We start from the raw sequence: 14,793 nt of genomic DNA on the forward strand, positions 1-14,793 counted from the left end.
CTCTCTGCAGCAGGGCAGGCATGGAGCCTGCCGTGTTGATGGAGGGTCCCTCCCCAGTGCTCCAACAGCACTTGTGCCTTCGTGCCCACGCACCCAGCTGGGGAAAACGCTGCTGTGTATTTTTCCCAAGCCCATGCTAGTCCTGGCTGCCCCCTCTCCCGGGCCAGCAGGACTGGGGGCGCCGGGGCAGGTACCGCCGGGTTACACGCTCCGCCTGCGCCCCGCCGTGCCCGCCCTGCGCAGCCCGCGGCGGGGCGGGGTTTCAGCACCGCGGGCGCGGACAGCTCCGGGTGCCCCCGGGAACCGCGCGCTGTCCGTACGTACTGCGCGTGCGAGTGACGGGGCGCGGGGGGAAACGCAGCAGCGGCCCAGGGCTGCTGCAGTGCCTGGGTCTGAGAAAGGCAGAGCTACGCCCACGCCATTAAACACGCTCAGCTTTCCTTGAGGTGCTCTGCTTAACTTGCTAACTCCTGTAACATTCTCAGGCGTTCCGTCACCCCAAATTCATACCAGTAAAACCCACCTACCATGCCACATTATAAATATTATGTGGAGAGGTGTGGGGTTGTTTTTTAAATTATTGGAAATGGCTTAAAGCGTGCCTCTCCTGAGCTGTGAGCCCCAGCTGCTTGCTGCCAGCTTCACTCCCAAGACAGTTTGCTGGGAGGGGCACGCTGTGAAATGACTGGAGCAGAGCAGCCAGGTCAGGCTCAGTAACAGAGCAGCAGCACACCGATGGACTAGAGCACAGTCAGCACCGATTATTCCTAGCTGAAACAGTAGTCTCATTAAAGGTCTTGCCAGTTAATTGTGAAGTAAAGGCATTCTTAATTACATAAGGTGCTGGATGAGAATCAATTTGCCTAAGTTTGGCAAAGACATCTCTGCCTTGCTGTACCGTCTCTTTTCCTTCACTGGCAGCAAGTCTGGCCCATAAAGCACAAACACAATGACATTCCTAAATCCTGGCTCCTATTGTAACTTGTCTGCGACATGCTAAGAGTAGTTTTCATCTTTTATAGACCAAGTGACCATAAATCAGCCAGGAATATGCATGTACCTGTTATCCAAAAAGCAAAAAAAACCAACCCCAAAACAAACAAACAAAAAAAACCCTTACCATACAACCAATCCACTTTTATCCTACCTTGTTAATCCAAAAGATCCCTTTGTGTCAATGTTTTGAGAAAACTTTCCTCTCTCCTGTTATCTTTTCTTTGCTTCCCTATCCCTTTTCCAGTCATCATCAACTTTTGGCTTCACTTCTTAGGGATAATTCCCTTTCTATCAGCAAATCTTGAGGCACCCTGAGCAATATCATTGGTAGAAGAAAGTGGAAGTCCCTGAAACTGCTGTTATAGAATCAGTCTGGTCTTACTGGTGGCAATGGAAAAAAAGTTGAACTCCTCTTTCACCTTCCAAAAGCTTTGCAAATGAGATGATCTAGCTGGGGAGAGGATCTAGTCCTCAGACAACAATATTGCAAAACATGTAGTTTTTAAACCCAAACAACAAGAAGCATTACCTGGTTGGGATCCTGAAGTCTCCATTGGGTCCCAATTTATAAGCCACTTGTAAAGAAGTGGAGCCCACTACTCTCTGTATAATTCCTTGGGAAGCAGCTTTTTCTATTTGGAACTGAGAAATCAGGTCAAAGCCTACAAGAAAAAAATATAAGCGTCCAGTATTTAACTTTCATTTTAATTTAATTAAAAACTTGTGCAGTCACATGAATATAACCTGATAAAGTTTCTGAACAGCAGCTTTTCCTTGAAAAAGTCAGGACACTACTTGCCTGGTAAGTCGTCTTGACCAATCCTGATTGTTGGGCAGAGATCTGTTCTCTGACTGGCACCCAGAATGGCTGGTAGTCCTACAAAAAAGGATGAATTTATAAACCATGCCCCTGCACATTGCCTCAGATCACCTTAAAATAATAAGTGAAGCAACTGTATGAATATTATAAATGAAAGTTAATAATAATAATAATTAGATGTATATAATAATAAATTTAAACTGTACTCAGTGAAATCAGAGCTCTAAGAAAACGCTAATAAGCGTCTGTTTCTAAAGAACTCCAAATTTAAAATTATAACCTGAGTAATTAGTTGATTATTTTTTTTTTCCCCAAGCCTCCAAATGAGAGTGCTATAATAATTCTTCTCTTGCAGAGCTACGGAGAAGCAGTGGTAGCATAAGAAGGCCTGCTGTGTAAGGAGTTTTTTGGTTTGGAACTTTTGGTGGTTTAAGCAAACTTTGGGAAGAATGCCTGTTACCTAAATCAACAGTCTCTCTAGTCCCAAGGAAACTTAAACAAACCTCATGCCAACTAAAGGGACTGTTGAGAAACTGTTGGCATCTTTTCCATCCTTTCTGGTGTTCCAGGTGTTCCCATCTTCCTCTGTGCCACATTTCATCAGAGAATGATTATTCATGAAATATAGGGTGGCAGCAAGAGGAACATATAGGTCTTTTTTGTTGACCCAAACAAGAATGTAGAAGAAATTAATTTCAGGAAACCAAATTTTAAAATCCAATTTTTCAGAATATTATCTGTCAAAAAGCTTTGCAATCAGCATGAAAATCTACCAGATTCCCTTAATTTAAGGAAAGAGGAAGGAAAAATAAAAATTTATTTGAAGAGTTTAAGTGTCATGTGCAAGTCCAGTATCAGGTCAGTCTGGAAAATATTAGTAGAGTCTGGGTGGGGAAGAATGAAGAGTGCAAGTTAGAGGGAGATACATTTCTAACCTACAGAGAGCCTCTTGTGTGCTGCAAAGGCTCAGCCATAAATGTGGGTTTCCTTCTGACAACATAGACTTAAAGGGAACATTCAGGTTGACATGTTACACCTTAGAAATGGCCTCATTCTATATTATTTGATGGCTGACATCCAGCCATTCACATTTTATGCCCAGCAAATAAAGTAGAACCAGTTTGTTGCCACACATAGCAAATAACATCTTAACTAGAAGCAATGAAAGACAGGAGGAGGTTTGTGACCTGTCTACCACCTATAGCCAGATTTTAATCCTTACTTTAACAATACATCTAACAGACATCTAACAGACTTTAACACACAGCTCTTGCTTTTTCCCCTCATTCTTACATGCATGCATACATACATACACATAGACAGTTCTGTCTTTCTGTGATGGCTAGCTAGAGAGTATTTTAATTTTGAATAAGCTCAGAATAATTCTTTTGACAGTCAAAGTTGCAGAAAGATGAAATGCAGATAAATCTGTCTCCTTACTTGATTGTTGCTGGATCGTGGCTGAGATGAAAGACCACAGAAAACTACACATGCAAAAGAAAGCTGTAATTTTCCTGTAAACAGAAAGAAAACTTCAGTATGAATCTATAGTTTTTGACAGATTCTGTTATTGACTTTCTCCTCAGAGCTATGCATATTAAATGTATAAAAACCCCAGTTAAGGATTTACTAACAGATCTGACAAGATAATTTCTTTACGTGAGAACTTTTTATCTTTGCCTTATAATAAAACATGTCAATACAGCTCTTTCTATTACCATTTCCTTCACATAATGATGTCATAAAACCAAGCAACAAAGGCAGCAGCTGGCAAGGACAGCTTTAACTGCTTCTAATCTCTTATTTACAGATGTCTCTAAATCCCAAATGTTCTCTTACCAGTTGCTTTTCATCTTTGCTGCTGGCTCTCCTCACTCCGCTCATGTGAATACGTGGTGCATACAAGTCACACCGCCTGCTTCCCTCTCATTAGCCCTGTAGAAGAGAGAGGCAACGGGTGCAGCTGCCTCCTCCTGCCCCGCGCAGGACCCAGCTGGGAGGAGGGTGCAGGCTGCTGCCTCTGTTTTAATCTTGCAAAGGGAAGGAGGTGGAGGCTGGACAGACATGTGTCCTGGCAGGCTCCGAGGGCGGATCTCTGGAGCCAGTTGAGTATAAAGAATCCAAGAGAGCAAAGAAAAGGCTACTGCTTGTGCCAGCATCAGGGCAGGGAGATTAAGAAAATGCGAGTTCCATGATGCCAGTTACTGAATAGCAGGGTCTGCTGTTCAGCCAGGCAGGTGACAGAGTACTACGTACCAGGAAGTCTGAGGAAGTTGGTGGCCCTGGCGTGGTGTTAAGACTAAAAGCTCTGAGTACAAGGGAGCCCTGGTTCTGTAAGGCAGGCATTTCCATTTCTCACTGATTTGCTCATCAGGTGGACTCAGGTGAAGCCTGTCTGGTTGTGTCCCAGCTGGTTTTTCTGAAAAAAGCCAGTTATGTAAGAAGGTTTTCATTGCTTAAACTCAAACCTTTTCAAGGAATACACATCAGTTTCACTAAGCAGACTTTTGTTTTTCTGTTGCTTATTGATAAAGCACTCTCTTTCCATAGACTATTATACATTTGGACACACAAAGAGACTTAATCATATTTGCTCACATGGACATAAAAAGACAGAGACACACTAAAATCTGTATGCATGAAAAGACCAAGGGAAAGAGGTGAACAGCTGGAAGGTCCCAATAGTTACCACAGTCAAAATTCATGTACGTATGGAAAAGTATGCCAGGTTGTGCTAATACATCACATTTGTAAGGTTTCATCTCCTCTAGATTCTTAGTATTCTAAGGTAGCTTAAATTTCCAGATTTTTTTCCTTTTTAAGTGTGGAATATAGGAAATGCAGTGATCTCTGCTGTCTGCTGAGAGTCTGAAGCGATAACTGAGCAATGAACTACCCCATTTGTCCCAGTTTGCTGTAACTCTCATTCCCAGTATTGGTAATTCCAGTGTTAATGTTGTTCACCATTTTATGTCTGTTGTTAGAACGGCAGGGGCTGGATCATAGACACGAACAGTTTGCTGTGAATAATGTCTCATTTTAATGCCTAAGCAAGCACATCTTGGGTGACACCACATTTTCCCCTTTCAAGAAAGGTACACTCAGGGAGTCTTGCCATCCAGCATCACGATGGTGAACATATATCGGTGCCAGAATTGGCACATGAAACCACTGTCAACAAAGAAAATTAAAAATCATAAAATATTAATATGATTGATCAATATTACTACAATTTCACAATAAGTTTGCCCAAGTCACCACACACCCGAGTCACTCATCCCCCATGCAGATATTACCATTATGTCATGCAGTAATATCTGTAGGGCACAGAATGAATCTGTAAGGAGCAGGAAGGAGAGCGGGACATAGAAGTCACCTGAAGTTATTAAGAAGGGGAAGGGCTTGGGAGTGTGGCATGGGAAGGAAAAAAGTGAGAGCACCCAGGGCTTGGGAGTACCAGAAGGTTTGTGAAGGAGTGGAAAAGAGGCAGATGTCAAACCATCTTTTTTGTCATATATGGGTTGTGGCATTAAGTTTGCCTTTGAGACTGCTTATTATTGTCAAGTTATTTGTGGCAGCATGAAGGAAGATAAAGCCATCCCAGCAGTTAGATATGGAACTAAGTGGTGCCATCTTGAGTAAATTAGCAAGTCTTTTTTGGCACATGGCATGACGATGCCTGCCATTGCTTGTGTCTGGGGTTATTGACACACACCCTGTCCTCTCTGAAGAAGGGCAGCCTTGTTCAGAGAAATTTGGAGAACACGTACTCTGCTTCTGAACAATCTAGAATCTCTTTTCGTTTGCTTTTCATTGCAGCAATTCTCATGGGTGGAATTCTTCTATGCCTAGAGTATTTTCCCAATCCAGGGTCCTCAAAAGCCATGCTTAATGAAATAAAACATTGGAGACACTTTGTAACTAAAGCTTGGAAAACCCACTTAGTATTCTATTTTTGGGAAAAGGAAAAATTCTTTAGAAAACACTAATAGGCTCTGGTTGTACTGCATGAATTTTGATGTCTTCACCTTGAAACAAAACTCACAATCTATGACAGGATTCCTGTTTAGCTGTTCTACTAATAATTACCACATTAACTTAAAAAGCCAGAAAAATATTAGCAGACAAACTAGCGGTAGCTGATTTACTAGCCCCATGATCTAGTCAATGTTATTCCCATTTCATGCAAATGTAAACCGAGTTAGGTGGAGCACATATCTTACTACCTTGCTAAGGGTCACAGAGGTACTCCCCATCCACCTAGTGCTCACATTTAGATGATGTGACTATTTTGATGTGTCTTTATGTCACTTACTATTTTTCTCTTTTTATGAATTGGGCTAATGCAAATTTTTCTGGAAAATCCCAGTGCACAGTGATTGCTGTTTAGTCACTTGCCCAGGGATCCATCATCTAAGCACTGACTGCTCAGCTGTTGAAAGTAGATTAATTAAACAACATAGAACATGATTCTCCAAAAGAACTCTGTTCTTTAGCTAAGGTATGGTGACTTCGTTCACATACCATGTCTTGAAACAAAGCTATGTGAGAATGTCATCACCTCACTAGCGTTTTAAAGTGTGCTTAACCATCTGACTTCACATTCCTCTCCTCAGCTATCTGATTCCATATTCCTGTTCGTCTGTGTGGCTTGGGTTGGAGAACGTGTATTCATACAGCGGCCTGGTGAGACTGTGGCTTGATTGGAGGGAAATAGCAAATAAACCAGGTAGCCCCGGTTTCTCTTGTGAATATAAAGCTTGCTGTCTGTCATGAAAAAGGTTGCAGTGAGATGGCTGTAGTTATACTTTCAGAAGGTGCAATCCAGCACAAACCACAGAAACCAACATTTGGCTCAGAAGGATCTGTTAAATGTGGCAGAGAAGAAGGTTCCTCAGTTCAGGCTTGGGCTGACAGCAATTTAGGATGGCTAAATTAAGCCCTCTCCTGATATTTATTGTTTGACTGGGCTCAGAGAAGCTCAGTGTCACCGGCTGTACTTTCAAGCAGGATTTTTAGGAGAGACTAGGCAAGTTTGTTCTTTCTCTGAAAAGTATTTGCGACATATTTGCTGGCACTGAGGGCTCAAGAGCAGTCTTTGGGACTGGAGTAACAAAAATCCAGTTTGCTCTGCTGAAGTGAGGCCTCTGCTCACGTGAGTGGTGTCCCAGAGGTTGGTGCCCCCAGCCCTGCGCCTCCCTCCCACCCATGGCCAGAGGGGAATGGAGCAGCAGGGAAGACAGGAGGGAGGTCACTACTTATCTCCTATCTCCTGGAAAGTTATTTCTGTCTCACGTGGTTTTCTCTAAATACTGCTTTCAATCTTTGCATTTAACTTCAGCTTCTTATGGCCACATTCTCTGGTCAGTTTACAACCAAAGAAATCTACTTTATACATTTCACCCTCCTCTATTCTTACCGGTAGTACAGCGGTCACTGCTCTCTTTGTAGTTTAGCAGACCTAGGACAAGTGCTTACCGCTCACTTCTGTGTGTTTGGGGTTACACTGTGTTTGGCTCTGATAGCTCAAGTTAAACTGTGTGTGGCTGTGAGTGATGGCATTTCTTTATTAATCACTCAAAGAATTAAGGCAGCTTGGACCTGTGACTGATCTCATTGGCATCAGGGGTAAAAACTGTACTGATTTAAGTGCCTTTTCATTAAACCAGCAACAAATAATTAAACCAGTATCCACAAGTGTAAGGTAATTGAATTTACAGCTAAAATATAATCCTTGTCAGGCTCCAACATATCATGGGAATATAACAAATAATTTATTATCCAATAAATTCTTACCTTCATCATAAAAATGTACTGTTCTGTCCAAAATTTTATGAATTTTGGCATGGGAAGATAAACAGCTTTTCTTTCCAAGCTGTCATATGCCATTTTCTATACAGACCAAATGGCTTCTTTCTAGGAGACATCACTCAAAGAAAGCTGGTAATACATGGGGCCAGATTCTCATCTCCTTAGCACAACCCTCTTTCCAGGTGAACTTCACTGTGATGGCATTGCAGCCAGTTTATGAACAAAAGGCTGTCCCAATGTAGTCTCCAAAATCCAAGAAATCCCTCTGGAGTGTTCTTCAGCACAAACAGAGATGGTCTATACATGGGGCCAGACAAACTTGCACCACAGCTCCACATCCCCTTGCCATAATTCTTTCTGTGGGTGAGGTTTGCAGTTCCCACTGCCTCTGGATGAAAGTCTAGATTGTGGTGTCTTTCATATTTTCATTTCTTTCTACGTCAGAAGATTTGTACTTTGTCTCCAGGGGTGCCAGACAGTGCTTATCCCTGAATGTTACAGTCAGTGATTCCAATTACCTTAAATACAAGAGAAATAATTTTTCAGCAGAATGGCAAAGAAAATCAAAAGAAAACTTCAGCAGACTTCAAGCAGAACTAGGCTAATATTGCAATGAACACAGTTATGTTTCAGCAGAAATTAGGACTCTGATCTCACTTAACTTAGATCTGTGTCCACCTACTAATTGCACTGATTTTAAAGATTCTCAACAACTGAAATAAGTTCAGAAACAGGCTCTGGCTGTTTGTGTTAGTTATTTGTTGAGCATAAAATGTAATGAAGAATTTCTCATTTATAATAACAAATAATATTCCTAAGACCTGAGTCCAAAATTCACAATCACATCTAACTATATATGAAACAATCCCCAAAATTTGGAAGTATTTTCAGTCAAAGTTTAAAAAGTCATGATGATATTCTTTTATATTATTCTTTTTCTATCACGGCATATTGCTTAGATATTATCCAAATCCACTAGCACATCATTTAGATGATGAAAAACATGCTCTTTCATGTTTCAATAGAAGTGGGAAAATGTAATATAACTCTACATACATTCAGATTTTTTTGGAGCCAAAATTAGGTTACCTGAACACAAATTTCAGTTCTTAAAAACAGAACTTTGTAATTGCTGACCTGGTGGAATTTAGTTCCATTGTTATTTATCTCTAAATACTGCAGCAAGCATAATTTATTTTACTGTCATGAAATACCCCTTGAGAGAAATCACATCCTTGCAGACAGCAGTAACAAAACATCCATTGATTTAAATGGGATCAGGATTCCCCTTTCTTACACAAGTATATGTGCACCACAACACTGTTCACAAGTAAAAATACTCATGAGAATAAAATTAGTCTATGGTTACTTTACACAGTGACAGTTTTAAAGGCTGGGCTTTCTCCAGGGCTCCCTGCCTCACTGCCTGCCCTCCAGCCTCCGTCTGGCCCCAACCCAAGGGCAGGGCGGGTTTCCCTTAGTCCAGAGGGCAGAGGGTGAGAGATCCTGACAGGGCAGGGAAGGAAAGAAATATGCATATCTGTTTACTTGTTTCCACAAAAGAGCAAATTCTATGGCACAAATTCTGGTTTCTGTGGCAGCTGGGAAAAAAGCCAGATTTCACACTGCTGAAGACACGAGGTTTCTGTAACAGCTTTTTTTTTTTTTTTTTTTTTCTAAAATGGTGATCTCCAAAGGCCCCAGCTCTCCCCAGAGTCATTTCAGGCTTTCTGCAGACTTAGGGCTTTACTGTATAGACTCACGCCTACTCAAGGACTGCCTGAACAGCTCTGGGATGGGGAGAGTTAGGTGGTCGGTTTGTTTTATAATGAAAACTGGGTTTCAGTGAAGTGTGGCATTAGGGCAGATACCAGGACCACAGAAAGCTGGCACACACAGACCTCTATACAGAATTTATGACATTTAGAATATGTATTTTCATCTGTAAGACATGTTCTGTATTAAAAGAACCATGCCAGAATTTAAAACTTGTTATTTTCTCTCTTATGAGAAATACAAAGGACATAAATACATGAGAATAGAGCAATAATTAAATACTGTGAAGTATAATTCTAGCAGTTTGTAAGTATTGAATTCTTTATAACCAGGCCTACATTTCCATTGCACCGATTTTACACTTCCATTTACACCTGGTTATTGACCTCAGCAGAGCTACTGGGTTGCAAAAAACGTGCTGGCCAGAAGTTCATTCGGACAGAACTAAGGCAACAACATTTTGTTAATATTATTCTTCCCCTTTTCTCTCAGTGAACCCACTCTTACACCACAACCGGCAGCTTGTGAGCAGTGTGCTGCCAAAATGACAACCAAGGAATAGAAAACAAAGGGTAGGTTTAAGGATCATTTTCAAAGCAGAAGGTGGCTTATTAGTGAAGTCCCACACGGATTTGTACAAAGGCCTGTGCCATTCAAAATGTTCATGAATGTGATCTGGAAGGAGTGTGAATAACGGGGAGGTAACATCTGCAGATACGAGGAAGTTACCTGCGCAATAAAAATGAAAGCTGAGGGTGTGAATTGTGGGAAGATCTCAAAATACCTAGTAAGCATTTGATAAAATAGCAGTTGAAATTCTGTATAAATAAAGAGGAAATAATTGGCAATGAAAAAACAATGAACAATAAATTTATCGTAACTTCTACCATTCTAGAAAGGTACCTGTCAGCTATAATAGGAAGAGATATGAGAACATACCTCAGTGCTCAGCAGTGATCAAAAGGCAAACTACATGTTAGGAGCAATTAGGAAAACGATAGTGAACAAAGCAGAAACCATCTAACTGCTGCTGTGTAAACCATGGTCAGCAGGGATGATCAAAGTTTTGGACTGGTTTCAGTATGAAAATCATTAAATAAATGATGATTCTGCACTCCTGGAAAAAATGAGATCTAATGAAGTCTAAGCAGCATGGAAAAAGTGAATAAAGAACCATTGCTGCTCTTCTGCAAAACAAGAACTAGGTTATCAACTGAAGCTGGAAGCCAGAAGATTCAAAATAAGCAACAGACAGCACTTCCCCATACATCTTGTAGGTGAGCAGTGAGATTCTTCTCCACTACTTTTAGCATTCACCATTGTGAACGCTGAAAGTTGTATGGGATCAAAAAGAGAGGTGGCAGATTAATGGAGGAAAACCGCTGAAAGTTGTATGGGATCAAAAAGAGAGGTGGCAGATTAATGGAGGAAAAATCCACCAGGGACCACCTCCAATTCACAAAGTCCCCAGGCCACAATCACGGCAGGCTGGGAAAATACATAGAAGAAATGTTCCTACGTACTTGTTCTATTCCTACACACTTCTCTAGGCATCCACTATTAATACCTTGACCAGAGAAAGTATGCCGTACCAGATGGACCTTTGGTCTGACCTGATACAGCTGTCTTTATTCTAATATTTCAAAGACTTACCATACTGAAAATTCAAAAAGGAAAGACTGCCCTTGTAATACCAGGAGACATTTCAGAGGACAGAGACCTAGCAGCACTCCTAAAAACAAAGCCAGCTGTGATCTGAGAAGGAAGGGAGTTTCTGTCTGATGTTTCCAAATTTTTTTCAAAATACAAGCTACTGGGATGGAAGTTTTGTTCTTGTGTACGGAGAGGATTTTCAAAGATCACCTCTCAGAGACTGTATGTTACAAAAGAATCCAAAAAGCATAGAAGCAAAGGAAAATGTAGACCAGGGGGGACCTGTGAAGGTCCCCTGGTCCAACCTTTTCTCAAGGCAGATTCATTTCAGAGTCAGAGCAGGTTGCTTAGGTGCTTACCAGGCTGTGACCTGAGTATGTCCAAGGACACAGACTCCAGAGCTGCTCGGGGCCACTGCCCCAGGGCGTAGCTGCTGTCAGCTGTCATGGTGGCAACTTTTCCTGTTTGTTCAAGCAGAATTTCCAATGCTACAACTTATGAAGACTACAGTACCTGTGTTTGTTAGCGCTCAGAGCTTCTGGGCCTCATTCCTCAGTCTCTTGCCCTTGAGAATGAATGTGAGAAGGACTTTCACTACCAGGAACAAGTGGTTTGATAGTTACTTTCTATCTAGTTCGTATAGCTATGAGTAGCTATTTGTGCTGCAAGAATATGAAGAATGCAGTGCTTAGATATTTTAAGAGCAACATAGGGCAAGACTGCACGAATTCAGAAAAGAAAAATACCTTACAGTGATATCTGGGGGATATTTCTTCTCAAAAACTACAAAAAGAACTTTTCTTAAGAAACAAAACCACCAAAAAAGGGGATGAGCAGGAAAGTTGTTATTATTCTGATTTATTTTTTAACGTTGGCTTTACAAAAGATTGATAAATGTTTTACTGCAGCTCGCTTAGGAAGGAATGTAGCATATATGCCTATAAATAAATCCATGTTGATTATCTAGTGGCATAAGCTTCTCTGTCTCCCATGTTACTGATGCAATGCTCTGAAGTGTATCTCATCAGATATTAGATATTTCCTGTTGTCATGTGTAAATTAGTCACTCACTCCTGCAAATGTCACAGAACTTGTTTTGCTGCTTTCTCATCTATTTTTATACATCCTATAGTTGGATTGCCCGACAAATCCTTTGTTACTACCATTGTTTTAATTATTTTTATTTTTATTGTTTCTACCAGTGGGCTTCTTGAATAACAAACCTGGAAAGTCTTATTATCCAAAGAAGCTATATTTTCTGCATCTCTTTTAGTTAAATTTTTGTATTAGGGTTGAAGAACATATTTTTAACAATAAAACTTAATGTAATATACCTCAAGATTTCTCACCTTTGCTTACAGCTGAGATGCTACCTGTATTCGTATGCTTTCCTAAAACTTACAACATGTGGCCAACTATCATTTTTTTGAGGGAAGATCTTTCTGGAAAAGGTGACATCAATTAAAAAAAAAAATCTCCTGCAAAAGTATTAAGAAGTTGATCACAGATATTTGGCTGATATTGTGGCTGACAAATCAAAAGTCAAGTGACTCACCAGGAAAATCAAATAGGAATGTCTCCTATGTGTGGGATCTCATCTCCATCCATGGGAGCTACGCACAAAAGAGGAATACCAATAACTAAACTGCAGTGCTCTGAGATGTCAAACACATTTCTTCTCAAAATTTGTTCTCTCGCCTGGGTTATGCAGTTGTGTTGCATGCTGCGGCTGCTCTGGAAAGCAGCCAGTTGCTGCAAAGATTTACAGCGTCCTTTAAATAGTTACGAGAGAAAGTTGCATGTTCAAGGGGAAGGCAGTGCCGCACAGGATTAGCAGTGGGAGAAGAGTCAAGCTTTACTCAGAGCCACACAAAAGTTGTTACTATCTCATGTCTGCCAGTCCATGTGAAATGAGTTAATGAGGATAGGCCAACCCTTGGCAGGCAAGTATCCCACTGTAAAATCACTCTCCCTTCTGGAAACCTGATAAGAAAACCAAGGACTGATTGGGCACTGAAAATAAATACCTTGTCTCCTCTAACCAAGGTCTTTCCAGGCTAAGGATGAAACCAGGCAGCCGGGAAGGTTGAAATAAGCAGCTGCTTCCCTGGAACTAGCAATTTTGAGGATAATCAGAGGACTTTACAGAAGCACTAACCCAGTATCTTTCAAGCCCTTGTAAACCTGTCTAAAACCATCGGTACCTATGAGCAGCACTCTGATCAGTACTATACTCAGTATATGAGACAGATAGTTGTGTTTAAAAGTCTTAAGTCTATTATGAAAGACTTAATACTTTTCTTTTTTCTTAAGAAAGTCTTAAGACTATTTAGAATTTTTTTAAGAATGTAAAGGACCATTTGAGATGTGAGTTCTCTTAAGCCAAATTTTCAAACAATAAAGGTACTGGACTGAAAGGCAAAAACATCCTGCTTGTGTTGGGATGTACGGAATTTATCAAAAGTGTGACTGAGATTCATATATTACTTCTCCTGGCAGAGAATTTTTGATTTTTGGAGGTACTCCAGTGCACCCTCCTGCCCAGAGCAGGGCTAACCTCAGGCTGCAAAAGACCTGTCGAGTTTTGATTATCTCCAAGGACAGACAACTTTTTCCACAATTCAATTACTGTCTCCCATGGATACCTTTAAAATATGCTTATTTGCAGCATCCAAGCTGAACTAGTTAGCAGCCCTGGAGCACAGAAATGGCAGCAAGACTGCTTGGCACAATCAGCATATAAATATGAGAGATCCTTTTCTACATGCACCGTCACTCAGGCTGTCCCCTGTACCTCTAGGATATTTCTCAGAGTATTGCAGATGCTTTGATGTAATTGGGAAGAATATTCCAAGGCACTGAACACAATTTTCAAGGTAATGTAGCTCAAATTTGACACACAGCATTCTCTGGTTTTGTGAAATTTCAATACTTTTTTTCAGGAACATTCCTATTGTCAAGCTATCTGTGTCTTTAAGCCTCCTCGGTAATCCTGTCTAATGCTGCCTATGGGAAACTTTTTTGTAGGATGAATCCATGAGTCCACATTGGAGGAATCTCTCCTGGCATAATCATGACGGACTGCGAGATTTCTTGTAAGATTTTTATCCTGGAAAAGTCCTAGTATATATATACAATTATATCAGATAAATGGGCTTTCATCGGCATAGTATATTTCACTTGCTAACCTGGTGTAAGCCAGTCCTGAAAAAGCAGTTTCATTTGAAGGAAACAATCTAAATTGAGAAATCTTTTTCCAACTTGAAGAGAGCACAAATAAATTGTCTCTGGCAACATGATTAGTGAACTGACTTTTCCATCCAACAGGTGGAGTTTTACAATCACCAATGTTCAGGTTCTCACACTATGCTGTTCATTCATTATAAATTAAACTAGTCCTAACCACATATTAGTACTGTTTAATATTGATAATGCCAGATGGATAGATGCATAGATGAATTAATTATTGGCCTTTTTCATCTTTATGTACTATGCAGGTTGTTAAGACACCCAAAGTCAGCAGTGCTCTTTCTATCTTTAGTTATACTACTGAGATATTCAAGAAATGGGATTTTTTAATTTTTGCTTTCAAGCGCTCTAACATGACCTGCAAGGCATATATCTTTTTTAAGAAGGACTTTGCTGCAAAAATATCAGAACACTTTGTTCTATCAAATATTAATAAACTTTACATTCTTGTGTTACACTGCCTGTTACTCATCTGATGTAAATGACCT

The 14,793-nt window shown here is 40.6% G+C and overlaps 1 protein-coding gene across 1 annotated transcript in view; it reads right to left on the reverse strand.

Annotated features, from left to right (window-relative positions):
* The window catches only part of COL9A1 (collagen type IX alpha 1 chain), a 75,004-nt gene extending 71,171 nt beyond the window's left edge, over window positions 1-3,833 (reverse strand). The window contains exons 1-4 of the mRNA XM_037392294.1: window positions 3,656-3,833; window positions 3,257-3,330; window positions 1,796-1,873; window positions 1,526-1,658 (exon numbers count right to left, since the gene is read on the reverse strand). Coding sequence (XP_037248191.1) covers window positions 1,526-1,658; window positions 1,796-1,873; window positions 3,257-3,330; window positions 3,656-3,669 — 299 coding nt within the window. The 5' untranslated portion in view covers window positions 3,670-3,833. The remainder of the gene's footprint in view (window positions 1-1,525; window positions 1,659-1,795; window positions 1,874-3,256; window positions 3,331-3,655) is intronic.
* Window positions 3,834-14,793: the final 10,960 nt, after the last annotated feature.

The sequence above is a fragment of the Falco rusticolus genome, chromosome 6 (genome assembly GCF_015220075.1).
Source record: "Falco rusticolus isolate bFalRus1 chromosome 6, bFalRus1.pri, whole genome shotgun sequence".
NCBI lineage: Eukaryota > Metazoa > Chordata > Aves > Falconiformes > Falconidae > Falco > Falco rusticolus.